Raw genomic sequence first — 20,194 nt, forward strand, 5'->3', positions numbered from 1 at the left:
TTAGGTCTGCTCTCAGTGTAGCTGGGAGATGGGGGTGCTGGGTGGGTGGAAGGAGTCAGAAACAAAAGGGGAAACAGACATAAAATAATACAGCATATTTTCAGTGGAAGTTCTTAGTGATTAGTATGTGCTGAATTTCAGAAGACTTGTGAGAGAAAAGACACTTGAGCTGGACCATTTTCAGTGGCAGACACTGAAAGGTAGAAACATGTTTGGAGGAAAGTGAAGATTCTCAGGAACTACATAGGGAAATAAAATAGGACAGGTAGTGCTGGTTCAGATTATAGATAATCTTACAGAAACCATAGCAGCATTCTGATGTAATTATGGAAAGATTAAAATCTGAAAGATCATTTTAGAAAGTGAATTAATCTGGATAATAAGTATGATGAGACAGATTTTTGAATTTTATAACTGGCAGGGCTCTTAGAGCAAAGTTAATAAGTGTTTGTCTAATGAATCCATTGAACCTCTAATCCAGCCATCCTTGCTCTACAGATCTGATAAGTCCAGAGAGGTCATTTGATTTTCCTTATGTCACACAGCTCATTAGCAGCACACCTGAGTTGAGAACTCACGTCTTCAGATTACCAAGAAGTACAGCAGCCATGAATTGAGCATAAAATGATGCCAAGGGAGCAAAGCAAGGGTGTGAATTAGTACATCTGACTGCAGAGTAGTTTCTGTTTGAAGAAGTCTACTTAAAATAATTAAGAAAAACAACCAAAATCCTCCTTTAACTCTGTCTCCACCACAATTTAGCCCACTACCTTTACAAACAAATGTTACCTTTAGAGGTTGCTGCCAAAAAAGGAACAAAAATTATGGGAAAAAAGGATATTACATTTCTAAAAGACAGCTTTGGACAAAAAACATATGGGAAAAGGTAACAGAAAAGGATAAACTCTCCTGATTAAAAAAAAAAGCAGCCTGCTAGAATCCTACCTCTGCCACCCGTTATAATCCTTTTATTTGGAACTTACTATTGTGTATATAGTCTACGTTTGTTTGAAGAGTGTGTGGTGCTGGGACTTACTTCAAAGATACTAACACCAAATATAAAGAATTTCCACAATGAAATCCCAGGGTGACCAAACATGCAAGTGATTTGGGGTAAAATTTTGGCTTAGAAGATTAAACTAGACCTCATGAACACCTCTGACCACGAAAGCATGCTCGGATACTTAAAAATACAGAGGATGGGGAAAGAAGCGTTTCACCAAAAGTGAGGCGCCCACTTTTGGCACGGAGAGTCGGAACAGGGAGAAAGAACACCGAGAGCAAAGATTATCACGTGGCCGCCAGCAAGCTGAGCCAGAAGATAATGCGGCGACTCTCCCGCCACAGAAGACACGGGGAGGTATCGGTAGGTGGGCGCTACTTAGGGAACAGACTACTACTCGCGACTCCGCGCTGGGCCCAAGGGCGGTTTCACGCGCAAAGCATTGTGGGATTCGTAGTCTTTCTTCCCTTTATCTCTTTGGAGGCGGGGTGATCCTATTTTATGTAAATACGCTGCCCTTCCCGACCCTGCTTCCCTTTCCTCCCTTTCCCTCCCCCACCTCCTTTCACTGAGCGTTTGAAATTCCCGCAGAGCAGGCGTCCAAGGCCGGAACACTCGCGAGAACTCAGGTCCTCAACCCGCGATCTCCTTTCAGTCTCCCACCTCTCTCCGCCTGTCCCGCCCCTCCCCTCCCCTCCCGGGCTTATGGGACTCGGTGTGTCCGCCGCGGGTAATGCGCAAAGCGGGGCCTGCGCTGCCCGAGCGGAGGAGGCAGAGTCGCGTGGGGAAGGACCCGGAACCGCGGCGCAGGCAGCGGCTGCGTTTTAGTCGCTGAACGGTCGGCCGGCCGGCCCGCTCTCGGGGGTGTGGATCTGCGGTGGCCCGGGCGGTCGCAGGCGGAGGCCCCCAAGGAGAGAAGCAGCTTCCGCGGGCGGAGGTGTGCGCGCCCTGCCGGTGGCGGCCGTGTCTCCCGGGAGATGCTGTGACGAACCCGCGCGGGAGGAGCTCGCGTCTAGCCTCGCGCCCCACTGGACTCGGCGGCCGCGGCGGCTCGGTCACCCGCCTTTCTCGGGTAGGGGGAAGGCAAGGAGGGGGTTGGGCCCGGGGCGGCGGAGGGCGGGTCGGCGCGGCCTGGGCCCGGAGTGGCGGCCGGGCTTCTCCCGCCGCGCCTGGCCCGCCGGGCCCTCCCCGCTCTGGGCCTAGGCCGTGCTTGTGGCCGCTCAGCGAGCCGCGGCGGCCCGGCTCGCGGAGACTGCCCGAGGGGGCGAATGCGGGCGTTGGCGGGTGCGGCACGCTCCAGGGCTCCGGGAGTTTGTTATATAACCTTCTCGGCGGAGCGGCCGCACATGGCGGCGGAGAGGCTCCTCGGGGTCCAACCCCCGCGCCTAAAGTGTCGGCAGCCGTGTCCTCACGCTCTCCGGGAGGGCCTGGACCGCGACGCCTCGTCCCCACTGTTCTCTGGTGCGGCTGAGACCTTGGGCGGGCCTCCCTCCCTGCAACTTGCTGATACTTTGAGCCTATCTTTACGATGGTGTGTGCTCTGCAGGCTCCTGGGCCTGGCAGAGGGGAGTCCCGGGCGGAGAAGTTTGCCTCGAGATTTGAAAAGTGCAGTGAATTGGTTCGATAAAGGAGATTTAAAAATAATTGTACATCTTGGAATGGGTATTAACTTGCCTTGCTAGTGCCACCTGGAAACTTGAGGACGATTTTGTTACTCGTTTAGTGTTTTGGGGGCATGGAGAGGTTAATTTGTTCTTGAAACCAACGAGGTTCAAACTAGCCGTTATCTTTTTTCGGATGGGCAGTTTGAGAAAATATTTGATGAGAACGTGGGTCCTTTAGGATAAAATACAGGTCTCTTGGAAACTCTAAACTTCATTTTATTCTTAAAATATCCTAAAGAGCCAGTAGATTTTTAAGAACTTTTCTTTCGTGAGCTTTCATTGAGTCTGTGAGGAGAGAAGTAATTAGGGTAGGTTTACTTATTTTGAAGGATTTAACTAGGGATGACAAGCCTAGCTCAAGTTAACGTTTGAGGGATGCTCTGAGTGTGTTAAGCGCTGTGGATAATCTGCATTCTCCCTGTACTGTAACTTTTTATTCTAATTTTTCAATAACCTAGTACCAAAATCTCACTGATTCGCGAAAACAGCAATAAGTATTTAAAACAATTTTTTTAAAAAGATTGTTATACAGCCGTTTTGGGATGGACACATCTTGATTTAGGAGGAAACAAAACATTGTTTCTTTCCTAACCATGAAAAATTTCTGAGATTTTGCATTTTTTTGTGCAGAATGAAGTCTCATTTGCCTAGGTTAGGTCAACAGTCTCTACAGTAAATCTTGTCCACTGTCCACCCTCAACTGTTCACAAATTTATGCTTCAGCTATTCCAGAATCATCCCTAATCCTGGGCCCATTTTCTTGAAGATGTACTTTGATGTTCCTTTGCTCATGTCCTTCAGCCTGGAGTGTCATCTCTGCTTTTTTCAGGTTTTCAGCTTTCAAATCCTCCTTAGCTTAAATGCATCTTTTCTGTACACTTTCATTTTTGTTTATCCCACTTCTTTCCTGGGATCTCACAGAATATATACCTTTATTGTAGCATTTATTTTCATGGTTAATTATGTATCTCCTAGAATGTGAACTCCGTGAGGTCATGAAGTAGGTCATCTTTCCGCCCTTGCATTCCCTCCCCAACGCAGTGTTTTAAAAGTAGTTGGTGATTAATAACTGTTTGAATTAAGTTTGAAAGAACAACTGCTAAAAGGCTGGAAGTTTCTGGGTCCATGGATAGTTTACATTTATATCATAACTCTTATTTAGTCTTTCAAAAAAAGTAAAAATGCATACAAAATGTTTTGTAGAAATGTTTGCTCAGTATATGTTGCAATATAATTACTGAACAACTAGATTATAGAGTTTTATTTTCTGTAGTATATTTTAGCAGTCTTCTAGGATGTGTGTATTTCACACAACTGATTTTTGGCATTGTGTCAGTATCTTTACCAGTACTTTTGCAAATTCTGCTTTGCTTCTTAATATTGAAACAAGGTATACTTAATTTAAAAACAAGTTGGATCCAATATTGAGTTTTTTTCTTTTTAATACACTTTATTTTTTAGAGTAGTTTTAAATTCACAGCAAAATTGAGTGGAAGGTGCAGAGATTTCCAGTATATGCCTTCCCTGCTCCTAGTCATGCATAACTTCCCCCATTATCAACATCCGCTACTATACTGGATTTGTTACCATTGATGAACCTGCGTTGACACATCATCACCCAGAGGCCATAGTTTACATTACTATTCACTCTTGGTGTTGTACATTCTATGAATTTGGGTAAATGTCTGATGGCATGTATCCAGCATTATAGTATCATTCAGTGTGGGTTCACCACCCTAGGAATCCTCTGTGTTCCCCATATCTGTCCCTCCCTCTGCTAACCTCTGGCACCCACTGATCTTTTTGTCTCCATACTTTTAACTTTTTTCAGAATTGTCCTATTGTTGGAATCATGCACTATAGTAGCCTTTTCAGATGGGCTTCTTTTGCTTTATAATATGCATTTAATTTTCTTCCAAGAAAACTTGGCTTGATAACTCATTTCTTTTCAGCACTGCATAATGTTTCATTGTTTGGATGTACTACTGTTTATCGATTCACCTACTGAAGGACATCCTGGTTTTTTCCAGGTTTTGATGATTATTAATACATGAAACTGTTAAAGATATCCATGTGCAGTTTTTTGTGTTTTGTGTAAGTTTTCAACTCCTTTGCGTAAATACCAAGACGTGTGATTGCTAGATCAAATGGTAAGGGTATGTTTAGTTTTGTAAGAAACTGCCCAACTGTCTTCCGAAGTGGCAGTACCATTTTGCATTTCCAGCATCAGTGAATGAGCGTTCCTGTTGCTCCACATTCTCACAAGCATTTGGTTGTTGTCAGGTCTGGATTTTGTCCATTCTAGTAAAGTGTGTAGTGGTATGTCATTGAATTTGCATTTTCCTGATGTCGTAAAATGTGGAGCATCTTTTCATGTGCTTATTTGGCATGTGTATATCTTCTTTAGTGAGGTGTCTGTTAAGATCTTTGGCCATTTTTTAATTGGGTTGTTTGTTTTCTTGTTGGGTTTTAAGAATGTTGAGTTTTTAAAAATTGATTTGGTTCAACATGTCTACTCCTGTCCCTGCTAGTATCTTGCTATTCTAATTTATGACATGTTTAGGACCTGTTAGTTGCAAGGCATTGTGACCCTCTGGAATTTACAGGAATAAGGTATGATTTTTGCCTTCTTTGGAATTCATAGTATTGTGGGGAAGACTGGCAAATACAAATAATGGATTTCAAGAATTATTTTTAGGATTGCTAACATAAATGTGGAAGGGGGTGAGCTCAGAGATGAAATTAAATAGGAAAGGATTGATCTACCCAGACCACACTGGGAATCTAGTCCTTAAATGAGGCTTTGGCAGGAGATGGAGGAGGGAACAACATAAATAAAAGAATGACTATGCTAGGCAGTAGCAAACTGTTGAAGGAAGGGGCCTGGGGAGACAAACCTGTAGAGATAGTCTGAGACTGTCAGATTGTGGAGGGTCTTGGTTACCTGTGGCTGAAGATGTCAGTTTTTATATGCAGTAGGGGAGAGTCATTGAAGGTTTTTGAGAAGGGAGTGACCGTCCATCTGTGCTTTATCAAGAAAATGGACAGTATTTTCATTGACATTAGGCACAGTGTTCCTGCTATGCCTATCTAGACCTTGGAAGGAGTTGAAACTTTGTACATTCCTTTTTAGAGGTTGCCAATATTGGCATGTCATAAAGGCTAGGACTCTAATTTTGTACAGTGCTGAACATAGCTGCTTAATGTGCTTTTGTGAAGACGTGTATCTAGATATAAATGTTTTTATGTAAGATTTCTTGCTAATAGAATTTTTAGAAGTTCTCCCCAGTGTGCTTAAAATGTTAAAATTAATACTGTAAATACAGGATTTGAAAGGTCTTGAAGCCAGAAGCCAGTTTTTGCCCTGTAGATTCAAAAGCTAACATCTAAATTTGGAAAAATTTTTCATTCACTTAACATTTTTTTGAGCTCCTTTGTGTCAGAATTGACCCCTTTATTGTTATGAAATGACCCTCTTTATCCCCGGTATTATTCTTTGCTCTGAATTCTACTTTGATATTAATAAGTTGTTACTGTTTTTTTTTTTATTAATGTTAGCATGATATATTTTCCATTATTTTACTTTTAACCTTTCTAGACTTTTTATTTAAACTTGGTCTTGCTTTTTTATGCAATCTAACCAATCTTTGTTTTTTAATTAGAATGTTAAAGTCATTTTAATGTAATTAGTGATGTAATATGGTTAGGTTTCAATCTACCATCTTCCTATTTTTTTATTTGTCCCATTTGTCCTTTTTTTTTAACTATTTTATATTGGAGTATAGCTGATTAACAATGTTATATTAGTTTCAGGTGTACAGCAAAGTGATTCAGTTATACACATTCATGTATCTGTTCTTTTTCAGATTCTTTTCCCATTTAGCCATTTGTTCTTTTTTCTCTCTTTATACCATCTTTTGGGTTAACTTTTCATGATGATATTTTATCTTTCACTGGCTTATTAACTATATCTTCTTGTGTGTGTGTTTGTGTTTAATGGTTATTTTAAGGTTTCTAGTGTACATCTTTAAATTATTACAGTCTGTCTTCAAACAACATAGCATTTCGTGTATAGCGTAAGAACCTTGTAGCAGTACGCTTCTATTTCTCCTCTCTAGGGCTTTGTGCTATTGTGTCATTTGTCCTCAATATATTGCTGTCACTTTAGCTTCAAATAGACAGTTGTCTTTTAAAAAGATTGAAAATAAGAAAAAAAGTGTTTTGACCTTTTTTGGTGGTCTGTGTTCTTTTACGTAGATCCTGATTTCCACCTAGTATCATTTTGCTTCTGCCTGAAGGAATTCTTTTAACATTCCTTGTAGTGCAGATCTGCTGGTGACTATCTTTTCAGTTCTCCATGTCTGAAAGTTCTTTATTTTGCCTTCATTTTTAAAAGATATTTTCACTGGATATAGAATTCTAGGTTGACATCTTTCTTTCAGAACTTTTAGATAATTTCTACTGTGGGTGGTTAAGTTAACTCATACTTTCTATGTCTAAAATACATTGTTCTACTGTTTCTGGCTTGCATTGTTTTCAGTGAGATGTCTCTGTAATTCTTATCTTTGTTCCTCTGCAGTGTGCTACTTTAAGATTTTCTCTTTGTCCCTTGATTAGGATGTATTAATATTTTGGAGTTTATGTTTCTCATACTTGAAGTTTACTGACCTTATTGATTTGTGGGTTTGTAGTTTTCATCAAATTTAGGAAGAATTTGGCCATTAGTTTTCCAAATATTTCTGTCCTCTCCTTTTGGAGATTCCTGTTACACGTATTAGATCACTTGAGGTTGTTTCATAGCTCTCCAATGCACTCTTCTTTCCCTTCTCACCCCAGCCTTTTTTCTTTCTGTGCTTTATTTTATTTAGATTATTTCTACTGTGAGTGGTTAAGTTAACTAATACTTTCTATGTCTAACCTGTTAATCCCATCCAATGTATTTCTCATCTCCAGAAATTTGATTTAGACTTTTTTATATCTTCCAGATCTTTCCTTAACATGTTCATGCATTCCTCTATTTTGTTGGACTGAGGGACTGTAGCTAGAATAACTGATTTAGTGTTCTCGTCTAGTAATTCTAACCTCTGTGTGATTTCTAGGTCCGTTTCCATTTGTTAACATTATAGATTTTATTTTCTTAAGTACTGAATATTTTTGCAATCATTTATATATTCTTGAGCTTTGTTTTGGGATGCAGCTAAGTTTCTTGGAACCAGTTTGATTCTTTTGAGGCTTGCTTTTTGAGCTTTTTTAGACCAGAGCAGCCTTTAGACAAGGGCTCATTTTTCTCCCTACTACTGAAGCAGTCAGTACCTTTCTGAGTACTCTACTCAGTACTCTACTCAGTGCCCATGTGTTATAGTTTGTTTTTGTTTTTGTTTTTTGTTTGTTTTGTTTTTTCACTCTGGAGCTATACCTGGGCCTGTGTGCACTTTGGGGATTATTTCTCCTCTACTTTTCCAATGATTTATTCCTTTGCCTCTGGTGGTTTCCTTACATTGCTTATGCTAATCATATGAAGATTCAGGGGAACCCACTGCAGATCTCTGGAGCTCTTTGTATGACCCTTTGTACTGCAGTACTCTGCCCTGTGAATTCTAGCTACCTTTCGAATTCTCAACTCCATCTCCTCAGCTCAAGGAGACCCTTGAGTTCTATTCGGGTTCCCTCTCTCTGCTGTGTTCTGGATACACTCTATATATAGTAACCTGGGACAGTCCTAGAGGTCATCTTGTTTGTTTTCTTCTCTTAGGAGCCACTGTCCTGTGCTACCTATTGTCCAGTGTCTGAACAACTTGTTTTCATATATTTTATTTCTTTTTTTAGGTGTGAGAATATATTGGGAATAGACATTACAATTCTCTTTTTAAATATTGAGACTGTTTGAGCCAGTACTTCCATGTCATAATCTTTGTTTTATGTTAAAAAGAGCATAACAGAAAACACATCCAGCCTGAGAAATGGAACATTTATTATATTTTATTTTCAAAAAATTGATTATTGTGCACCTTTCAGATGGATTTTAGAATCGCTTTGTGAAAGCCTTCTAATAATTCTGTTCAGGTAGTCTTGACTGAATTGCAGTGTTCATGGAACGTTTTTGTTTGATGTCCATGAACACTCCACTGACTGAACTTTGGGAAAAGCTACCCAAAGTGTATGGAATTTGGAAGGTTTTGGCTCTAGGGAAATGATTTTGGTTTTAAGTTTAATAGGAAAAATGTATTAACTTCAATTTACCATTACACTGGTTTTTTAAATCAAGGCTATAGTAGGCCATCACAGGTGAAACCAACATAGTAACAATGTGATTGTGGCCTTTCCTACCTAAATTTGTATAAGATTTTCTTTGGTACTAAAATACTTAGGAGGAGAGGGATACAATCAATTTGTGAAAATGTAATGCTTTCAGCATCTAAGCTTGAGCCTAGGACCATCATGTAAATGTAAGATGTTTAATATAGCTCTGAGAGGCTAATGGTCATTGCTTTCCACTGACTATATGTTATAGTAATGATAGCCTAATCACTTTATATTTGATTGTACTTTTGGATCTGTTTTGGATTTAAAAAAACTTCCACTTTAAATGACTAGGAAATCTGAAACGTAGCTTTTTTTTTTTTTTTTTTTTTTTAATTTATTGGCTGTGTTGGGTCTTTGTTACTACACGTGGGCTTTCTCTAGTTGCGGCAAGCAGGGCTGCTCTTTGTTGTGGTGCGTGAGCTCCTCTTTGCCATGGCGTCTTGCGGAGCATGGGCTCTAGGCACATGGGCTTCAGTAGCTGCAGCACACTGGCTTAGTTGCTCTGTGGCATGTGGGATTTTCCCAGCCCAGGGATCGAACCCGTGTCCCCTGCATTGGCAGGCGGGTTCTTAACCACTGCGCCACCTAGTAAACCCCTGAAACGTAGCTTTTTTTGAGTTTTTTGAGTTAATGGTGACATATATTTTTTTGAGGTAGTGGATCAGATTTTTGCTTAGAAAATAGCATGCCAGAACAGAAAATTATAACTCATGTTTTGTTAACTTTTTGAGTAACCTTTTCAAATCTATTTTTTCTTTTCACGTGAATTGGTAGTGAGAGTAAGTACTTGCCTATTATAGAATGACCAGAAAAAATGGGAGACTGGAGATAAAAACCATTTGTCTAGTTTTTGACAAAGGCTGAGTCACTAGGAATAGAAATAATGGACTCGATTGCAGATTTTTTTTTTATTAATAGGCAGTTTTTGGTGACCACTTGTATTGGAAACCATTTATTCATGTAGTCAAGCAATATTCTTTACTCCCTCCAGTGTGGAAACTACTGGGATTAAAATAAGCAAGATCCGACCTGTCTCCTAAGAACTTTCTAGTTGGGGATACAAAGAGGCAGTTATGGAGTGCGGTAAGTAACATCCATGATAGAGGAAGTACCAGGTTCATCAGGAACAAATAGAATTGTAACTTAACCCGGACAAGGAAAGCTTTTTTCGAAGAAATCGTTGTTTTAACTAAGTCCTCAAAGTTTCTGGGCAGGTGATGGAATCATTAACCAAGGGAAGAAAAAGAAGAAAAGGAACAAATCTGTAGAGAGGAGGGAGAAAGATTGTTTCATTTTGGAAATGTTGTATTTGAGGTGCAATGGAAGCATCCATATAAATGGTTAGAAGTGTCTGTCACTTGGGAAGGAATGTGGTGTTGCTGTCATACAATATTTGAAGCCATGGCGTAGCAGTGATTTCTTTCTCCTGATGATCTGATATGATGATCTGATGATAAGGTAAAGAATATAAATCTTTTACCTGTAGGAAACAAAAATTCTAGAATTGCCAAGTCAAAAGATTTGTCTGTGTAAAATTGGGGCCTGGCAAATTATCTTCCAAAAAGGCTTTTGGGGTTTATGTTCCCACAAGAGTGTATAAACATGTGTGTTTCCCTGTACCTTTGACAGTGGTTGGCAAAAATGGTATCATGATTTAACATGGCATTTTCTTGGTTAGTGAATATTAGGTTGATTTGCACCTTCTTCCCATCTTAGATTATATACATATCTTCTGTATTTTCAAAGTTTTTTTATTTTGTTTTCAAAAAATTCCTTAATTATTGATTTTATAAAAGTGAAAAACATTAAAAAAAAAACCCAAGCCATACCAAAAAGTATAGAGAAAGGAGCAAATCACCCCAGATTTGGGTCACACAGAAGTAAATAGTAGTAATGTTTTGTATTTCAGACATCTCTGTAGTCAGTTATACAGATAGAAGATTTCATACAGAGACTAGTTTTATGAAATGAAGTAGACTATAAATCTTATTTGTTAGAAAATTAATTTTATAAGAAAAAACTAAAATTAGACAGGAATTGTTAAGCTTATAATAATTCTTTTACCACAGCAGTCATTTCTTTATAAAAGTGCTGGGTTTTTGTTTTTTTTTTCCTTTTGTTCTCCCCCCCCCCCCCCCCTTTTTTTAAAGAAAGATCTATTAAGAGTGGCTGTTAACTATTGTTTTGCCATAGGTTTCAATTTGATAGTATTGATTTTATTTTCTGAAAGTGGCTGTTACAATTGCATGTAGTCCCTGCTGGGGAACCATGTACCTGGTAAAATGACTTGTACCTGGTGTCAGTCTCCTGCCAGGGAGACACTTTTGGACGTTAATGCCTTTCTCCCAAGAAAGGAGCACAGTGCCCTAAAAGATGGCCCTCTCATGAGGTCATATGATATGTAGTATATAATGAGAAGCTTCTAGACCTGAAATTTTCCTGGAGTTTTCCTAGGTTTATCTATTCACCCTTTTAGTTTACTTCTTTCCAAACTGAAAGATATTAGAATTCTGTCGATTTTTTGAACTCACCTTCTTCTCTATTGTTTCATGACATGCACGCACACATACTTTTATTCATTTTCTAGATGTTAGGGGAGGAGTGTGTAGTAGTATGTGTGTGGGTAAGGTGTGTAACTTTGCTCTACCAATGTGTAACTTTGCTGGAAATGAGTAGCAAATTGTACCAATACCATTAATTGATTAGTCCATACTTCCGCTCTGATTTGAAATATCCGAATATGCTTACATCATCTACTAAATTTTTGTGATTCTGTCTGAATTATCGTTTCATTGATCTATTTGTCCATTACTAGCGTATTATAATTATTACAGTTTTAATTATTATAATGTATGGAATAATAGTATGTTTTTGGTATCTGATAAAGCAGATTCCTTTTTATTCTGTTTGGTTATTTTTAGTATTTTGCTGTTATGGAAACTACCACTACATGGATATGTAACAAAGTCTAAAATCAAATGTCTCTTCGTTCTCTTAGGACAAGAGGATTACAGATGCTTTATTTAAATCCAGTACTTTAACCATTATTATTGATTGTTGTTATGTTGTCCAGACTTTAGATTTTCCCATTTATTTGATACACCAGTACTTTGATACACCATTCTTTTTGTATATCAGAAGTTGTGTCTGATCATTATTCTATCTGAAGCCTCCCTCTGGAATTCCCTTTAAGGGAGGATCTGTTTGTGTTAAACTCAGTTTTTGTCCAAAAATGTGTTTTCATATTTGTTATGGGGGATAATTTCAGTGATATATAAATTATAGGTTGACAACTATTTTTGCTTAGAATTTTAAAGATATTCCAGACTTCTGAGTTCCACTGTTGTTGAAAAATCATTTCTTTTTGTTTATTTGAGCTAGGATTCACTGGTCTTCCTGATTTCAGAGAATTAGTTTGTCTCTACAAATTTGGGAAACATCTTTTAGAATATTGCCTCCTCCTTGCTATTAGAGTTATATTTCAGGGGATTCTGCATAAACATATGTTAGATTTTCTCCCTGTATTGTCTGTAATTTTTAACTACTCATCTCTTTGTCTCTCTGTGCTACATTTTCTCTCTCTACTGCCTTTCTTATCTTTTGAGTTTGTTTTTATTGACTATTAAGTAGGTACAAAAGGATTATTTGTTAAGTGGGTACAAAAGAATATTTGTAAGTTATGAAGAAGCATGATGCAAAGAATACCTATGAACTTGCTACCAAGTCTTAGAAAAAGAAAATTACCATTAGTTGGAGTCCCTTATGTGTTCTCCATTTCATTCCCCTTTCGCTCCTCTCATAGGTAACCTGTTGTGGACTTTATGGTTTCCATTGTTTTGTTCATACTTTTGCTGTGTGTGTTTGTATTCGTAGGCAATATTTTGTTTAGTTTTGCAGTGTTTTAAACTTTATGTAAATGTAATTCTGCATGTATTTTCTCTACTTTTGTTTGATAATATACTCTGATGTTTGTCCATATTGTTGTGTTGTAGCTGCTACATTCTCATTGCTCCATTGAGGTTTTTTCCCCCATTGAGTTCTAAATTTTACTTATTTTTCATTCCAGAAGTTCTTTTTTTCCTCTCAAATCTACTTGACCAGTTTTCATTATAATTTTTAAAGTTTATTCCTCATTAGCAAACTAGGTTTTTGATTTCTTTAAACCTATTATACATACTCATTTTCTGTTCTCTGATCATTTCAGTATCTGAATGAAGTCTTTGATAGGCTGATTGTGCTGGCTGTTGATCATGATATCCTCGTTAATGTTTTGTTATTTTGGTTATAAGCTCATTTTCTTGGCACTTGATCTTTGAGAACTCTTTGAGATTCCAGAAAATATTTGGTGGTTTCTTGGAGCATTACCAATCTGACACTACTTTATAATATTCTTCACCTGGGTTTTTTCTGGTAACATAGCTTGAATTCTGGCCACTAATTTGAAAGAAGGGAAATTTTCTGTGCAGAACCTTTCATCCATGGTCAAAAAGAACAGCTTTTTTGCTCCCTGTCCTGCACAGAGGGTGTTTCTCTCACTGACTTTTATGCTGATGATATAGCCTTTTGGATTTTAATGGGAGTGACAGGAGGTTAGCCGTAAGCCTTTTCCTCAGCCTCTGTGGACCTCAAGATGCTCAAAACAAGATCAGGGTCAGCAGAACTGGATTTAGTAGTTACTCCTCAACACCCAGGGCCAGCTTATATATCAAAATTCCTACTGTTTCCACTTTTAACTTTGCCAACTGTGTAATCATTCAAAAAGATACTTTTATATTTCAGCCATCATTTTTCATTGTATACAGTGGGAGAGTCATTTAAGAAATCTAGTCTTGTGTACACTGGAAATGAAAAATAATTTTAGATTTTTTTTCTATCCAGTTAGACATGTGCCAAACTCAATTCCTGAGGTTACTGTGGGTTTGCACATTTTTCATGGACTTTTTCCTTTTACTGTAGTGGCAACTTTTCTAAAATAATAGCAATTTTTCCTGTTTTGTGTGTGAAGCATTCTTTGAAAGTAAATGAAACAGTAAGATTAATTGCATTGAACCCAGTCTTTGAAGAATCTAGGCACTCATGTATGTCCTTAGGACATCTGGTGTAATGAATCTTTACTCTTCTAAGGCTGTTTTGGGAAATACTTTCTTAGGAGAGAATATCTTAGACCCAAAGCACATAATATGTATTTCATAATCAGATTTTAGTGTCAGTTTATTTGCTTTTGCTGTATGGTAACTTTTTGTTTTTCTTTTTTCCCCTTCCTCTAACTAGAGATAATCAGGTGTCTTATAGTACAGATACATCACAATAATCTTACTTTAAAAATATTTGCAGTGGAAGTATGCGAGACCTAACAGCACAAGTGACTAGTGGTCTTCTGCAGTTCCCAGAAGTGACTATCCAAGCCCTTGGAGAAGACGAAATAACATTAGAATCTGTGCTTCGTGGAAAGTTTGCTGCAGGTAAAATAAACTTGCTGAAGATTTACTAATTTGATTGATTTGGATAAATAATAATAAGCATATATTGCAGTTCCTTTAACATGGAAGGGAAGAAAGCAAAACCTGCTTAGAGTGGTCTTATGTAAGTATACTACATCTACAACTATGTATGTAATAATTTCTACCTACCTGAGCACATTTTCATCAAATCTCCTGGGGTATCTTAGTTCATTTTTCCTTATTGCGATACCATGTATTTTACATCTTTTGGTATTGAGTATATGCATTTGGAAAGTAGAAATAATATATGGGTGGTTTTCCTTTATAATTAGTTAGTTTTATTGGTGATTAGATTACTACCTGAACAGTCTTATGAGTAGAAAAACCTGATTGTAGTACCCTAGGTGATACAATATATCCAGAAAGTCTTATTTCTTAATTCCATTAATCTGAATAAGATCTTAATAATAATGATGTTTTAGATTATATAATACAGCAGAGAATTATACCAAAGAAGCCATTAAATTATGGATTTCAATATATTGAAATATATTGCAGAAGAGTTTTCTGAAAATGAATTTTATAGCCACCCTTCCTAGCAGGAAGACAACAAAACATATAGGTCAGTGATTTAGCTATTTATAGTGCTATTCTGTTGAATATTAAAGGTAATTACAGTACTGCTGTTACATACTAGGCACTGTAACAACTTTTCATTGAGGTGCAATAAGTACTAGGTTTTTCTACTTAGGCACTGTTCTGTGTAACTGAGAATCATAGAAATAGATTAAGTAACATAGAAAGCAAGTTACATAGAAAGCAAGTGGCAAAAATGAGCTTTGAACCCATGCATTCTGGGTCCCCCCATGCCATGCTATTTTTTTTTAAACTCTTTATCCTCTCTCAGCTATAATCTAGTATATACAGCTATCTATTTGGATGTATGGTAGAAATCACAAATTTAGTAGTAAAAATCAACATCATTCATCTAGTTGTTCAAGGGAAAATTCAGGGTTTAGTTCTTGATTCTTCTGTATTACTTCCCTCCCTATTTATTATTCATCAGCAAGTAATTCCTTTTATTTCTGCTTCTGAGATGAATCTCTAGTCAATCCACTTTCCTCTTTTCATGGCCACCAACCAAGCATAGGGTACCATCTCCCTACTTTGGCTCTGGCCCCACCTTTTTGTCCATTCTCTGCTTAGCAGCTGGACTAACATTTAAAAACATAGATTGTCACTGTCCTGCTTAAAACCCTCCAGTTACTTTAGATTGCATACAGAATAAAATCAAGACATGACTAGTCAGGGGCCAAGAAGGGCTTCTGATATTTCCTCTTATTATACTGGTTATGTCTTGTCTTCTCAGATTTTGAACTCTTCAGTGATAGAATGGTGTTAAGTTTTTACAACTCCCATAGCACCTAGTTTAACTCTTAAGGTATATAATGTAGTAAAAATATGAGATTGGGAATTAAACAGACTTGGGATCCACTTCTGGCTCTGGTGTTCGTAGCCATGTATGTTTTGGGCAAGTTATTCATTCATACAGTTGTATGAAAGTTTACTTGCCTTATTTCTGTATTGAGGTATAATGAGGAGTAGATGAGATAATGTATTTAAACATATAGCATGGTGCTTTTACTGACTGGACATTTATTGCATTAGTAGTTCAATTTATTTTACTAATTTGAGGACCACTGGGTTCTATAAATGCTTAGATTTCAATTTGGAGATAATGAGTTATATATGTAAAAGAGCTAACTGCTGTTTAGTTTTGTTGTAGACATACAATATTAAAATAAGCGACATTTTTAATTTCTTTTTTCTTCTAGGGAAAAATGGACTTGCTTGCTTGGCTTGTGGTCCACAACTTGAGGTAGTAAACTCTCTAACAGGAGAGCGGTTGTCTGCATATAGATTCAGTGGAGTGAATGAACAGCCTCCTATAGTCCTAGCTGTGAAAGAATTCTCTTGGCAGAAGAGAACTGGATTATTAATCGGATTGGAAGAAGCAGAAGGCAGTGTTCTCTGTCTTTATGACCTTGGTTTATCAAGAGTGGTAAAAGCAGTTGTTCTTCCTGGAAGGGTAAGTACTGCTTAAGATAACGTGGACATTCTGTTTTCAAAACCGAACCTCTACTGGTTTCGTGGGTTGTGTTCACTTTGTGAAAATTCATTGAGCTATATACATTTGTAATTAGATTACTTTTATGGAAGTTTGTTATTTTTAATTAAAAAGTTTAAAATAGAGAGGTTAAAAATATATTATCAAAGCAACATAACATTTAAAATAAAACTTTACTTGGATAAAGAAGATGTGGTGTACACACACACACACACACACACACACACACACACACACACCCCGATGGAATATTACTCAGTCATCGAAAAGAATGAAATAATGCCATTTGCAGCAACATGGATGGACCTAGAGATGATCATACTAGGCAAAGTAAGACAGAAAGAGAAAGACAGATACCGTATATCACTTATATGTGGAATCTAAAATATGATACAAAGCAGCATATCTATGAAAAAAAACAGACTCACAGATATAGAGAACAGACTTGTGATCTTCAAAGGAGGGATGGGGGGGAATGGGAGTTTAGGATTAGCAGAGGCAAGCTATTATATATAGGATGGATAAACAACAAGGTTCTGCTGTATAGGGAAACTATATTCAATATTCTATAATAAAGTATAATAGAGAAGATATATATATAAAGAATATATAGGTATATGTATAACTGAGTCACTTGGCTGTACAGAAGAAATTAATACAACATTGTAAATCAACTACAATAAAATTTTTAAAAAGTTAAAATATAACTTTCTTATTCTTGATTAGAAAATTGCTAAGTAAAAATAGTGGTGACATGTAGTGCTCTAATCTTTTATATGAAAAGTATCATCTGAGTCTTGTTCTTACCTCCAGTTGACTTTTATGAGGACACTGAAAGTTTATAAAAATATTATATTCATTACTGTGGCATTTTTTTCCTTGCCTCTGGTGGTTTTTTTTGTTTGTTTTTTTTCCTCTTTCAATTTGAGACTATAGCCTCGGAGCAGTATGGAAAATATGTTTTTATTATGTCTTTATAGTGGGTTCATTTATATTCACCGTTTATTAGTTCTAACATATGTATGCCTTCCATATGCCAGACATCTTATCCAGTAGTAATTACAGAAGTTCTTTGAATTTGGGTTGTTTCTTCAGCAGATATATTACTGCTCTTTTTATGTGGTGAGAAAATGTATATATTTACAAATACATACACAGAAAAAAATCATGGAAGAGTACCATTCTTTCTCTACCTGTGTGAAAGAAGTATGCACTTAGATACACATAAAAGTATATGCAGGTTTGTATGCATATGTATATGTAATGTATATAGTCATAGAATAGAATTTTTAAAGTTAAAAGGGAGCTTAATGGCAAAATAATAATGTTTTTATGGTGAGATAACCAACCCAATGGGCTAATGTGAAGTCTGAAGTAATTTATAAAAGCTATGTGCTAGATTTGGGGGATAAGTAGATGAGTTGAACTTAGTCCATGCTGTGCAAAAAGGCTTGTAGTTTAGTGGGAGAAGACAGATTATAGCATAAACATATTAAGTGTTTTGATAAATTTTAGCACTTGGAACGTGGAGAACACATGGATGATTTCTACTCAAAAAGGTTGGACATTTCAGGCAAAGAGACCAACATGTAAAAAGTCACAGTATATGGAACATTTGGGAAACTAGGCTTATTTAGAAAGGTGGGGGAGAAGGGACTAAGGAAGTGGGGGCCGGAAATGGTGAGGATTGAGATTGTGAATGACCTTATTTGCAGTTAGGGGCCTCCTCCTAAAGTCTATGGTGAAATCATTTTAGATTTAGAGAGGAATTATAGTGTAAAAAGCTCTTTGATTAGGGTAGTTCAGGTAAATAAGGTTGAGAACCGAACCAAGGAAATGACAAGAAATGGAGAAGATAGGACAGACTCAAAGTATATTCCAGAGGCAGCATGGACAGGACTTGTTGATCATTTGAATAAGAGTAATTTGAGAAGGAGCAAGAGTTAAATTATTGGTTGCTTAATTGGATGAATGGTTGATATCACATGGAATATAGGGGAAGGAAAAGATTGGGAGAGGAGTGATAGATACCTTCAAAAGGTGCTTTCAGTCAACTAGCTCTTTTTTGACTAGGGCACAGTATCCCCTCTTAAATTTGCTTTTAATTGCCTCACTTTAAAATTAGTTAAGGTAGCATTATTGTTAACTTCATATATAGTGTTTTATATGAGGAATGAAAACAGATTCCTTACCCTTCACTGAAGGAATGAAAGAGAACATACTTTAGTATGTATAGACATTATTACATAATTTAGAAAAGGAAGACCATCCATGAAATTACAGCTCTCAGAGTTAGAAACACTAAGGAATGTTTTGTGTACTAATGAAATATTGAGAAAGCCAGGATTTTGTCTGTAATAATTACATTCTGAAACAAACTTTAACCTTACATTAACATATAAACCACCAACAGCAGATTTCCTCTTTTCTTTCTAGGATATTCATTAGTATTATAGTAGAAATCACCAAATACTTAATTATCAAATATACCTAATTATTTTTTGTGAATTAATAGGAAACAGAAGAAAATTTAAGTGTAAACTAAAATACAAACTGTTAGGTACAGACATTTAAAATTTGACTCGAGATGAAGAGGTAAAGTATAACTCCATAATGTAACTACAGTATCATTTTCTTTAAGTAATTTCAGTCCTTGTTAAATGTCAGTGATCCAGTTACTGCCAAAGCTTTGTGTGAAGTCCATTATAATGTAGCCCTTTTAAAGAAGGTTAGACGTCTTCAAGCTTTACAGCATAAAAAGGACATTTTTTAAAAAAATGTAAATGGTAAATTTTTCTGGAGTGATTTATTCTTAGTCTTCCTTAGAGAAGAGGCTATATACCTATATAGTAGCTGGTTAAGAGTTTTAAAGTGAAAAAAATCTCAATTTGAGGTTTACACTTAATGGCTGTGGGACTTGAATAACTCAGCTAAACTTTCTAAGCCTCAGGGGTGTTTCATCTTTAAACAGGTACAATTATATATAGTCCAGTATCAAAGGGTTATCATGAATTGATTAGCATAATGCCTGAAATATAGTAAACTCTTGATAAATATCAATTGCTATTCCAGCTGCGTGGTGTAATTATATCTGAAGATTTCATTATGTTATTCAGATTCACAAGTATCAGATGCAGATTTGTGATTCTGTATTGGAAAATGTTAACATCTGTATAACTAATAACCTACTTTAACCTCAAAATTTGTTTGTTGTATTTTTCATTGTGTTTTCTCACTTTATATAAGAAAAGCAAATGATATATTATGCTTTCTAGGTAACAGCTGTCGAACCTATAATTAATCATGGAGGAGCCAGCACAAATACTCAGCATTTACACCCAAGTCTGCGATGGCTTTTTGGTGTGGCAGCTGTGGTAACTGATGTTGGACAGATCCTTCTTATTGACCTGTGTTTGGATGACTTGTCATGCAGTCAGAATGAAGTAGAAGCATCAGGTAATTAATTAGTCATTCTTTGCTTGAAACCAAAAATTGAGCACCTGAATATTCTGATGCAGGGGATTGATTTTTTTTTTTAATAGTCAAAAAATGTTACTAGAAACTTCTTTATGTATCTTTTTAAAAAATTGTTTGCTCCTGCTGTTTTGGGCACTGTGGCTATTTTTTGCATGCGATTCTATTTTATTGATGAAGT

General features: G+C 36.9%; 1 protein-coding gene across 6 annotated transcripts in view; it reads left to right on the forward strand.

Moving 5' to 3' along the window:
* The first annotated feature begins 1,615 nt into the window (after positions 1-1,615).
* AHCTF1 (AT-hook containing transcription factor 1) overlaps positions 1,616-20,194 on the forward strand; it is a 77,744-nt gene continuing 59,165 nt past the window's right edge. For 3 of the 6 annotated variants that reach the window (XM_057728972.1, XM_057728977.1, XM_057728975.1), the window contains exons 1-4: positions 1,681-2,075; positions 14,305-14,432; positions 16,247-16,500; positions 19,815-19,995. In XM_057728972.1, coding sequence (XP_057584955.1) covers positions 14,312-14,432; positions 16,247-16,500; positions 19,815-19,995 — 556 coding nt within the window. In that variant the 5' untranslated portion in view covers positions 1,681-2,075; positions 14,305-14,311. Of the gene's footprint in view, positions 1,633-1,679; positions 2,076-10,034; positions 10,054-14,304; positions 14,433-16,246; positions 16,501-19,814; positions 19,996-20,194 lie in introns of those variants that run through there. The other 3 variants (XM_057728973.1, XM_057728976.1, XM_057728974.1) reach the window with 3 other exon arrangements.

Source organism: Hippopotamus amphibius, chromosome 3, assembly GCF_030028045.1.
Source record: "Hippopotamus amphibius kiboko isolate mHipAmp2 chromosome 3, mHipAmp2.hap2, whole genome shotgun sequence".
Taxonomy (NCBI): domain Eukaryota; kingdom Metazoa; phylum Chordata; class Mammalia; order Artiodactyla; family Hippopotamidae; genus Hippopotamus; species Hippopotamus amphibius.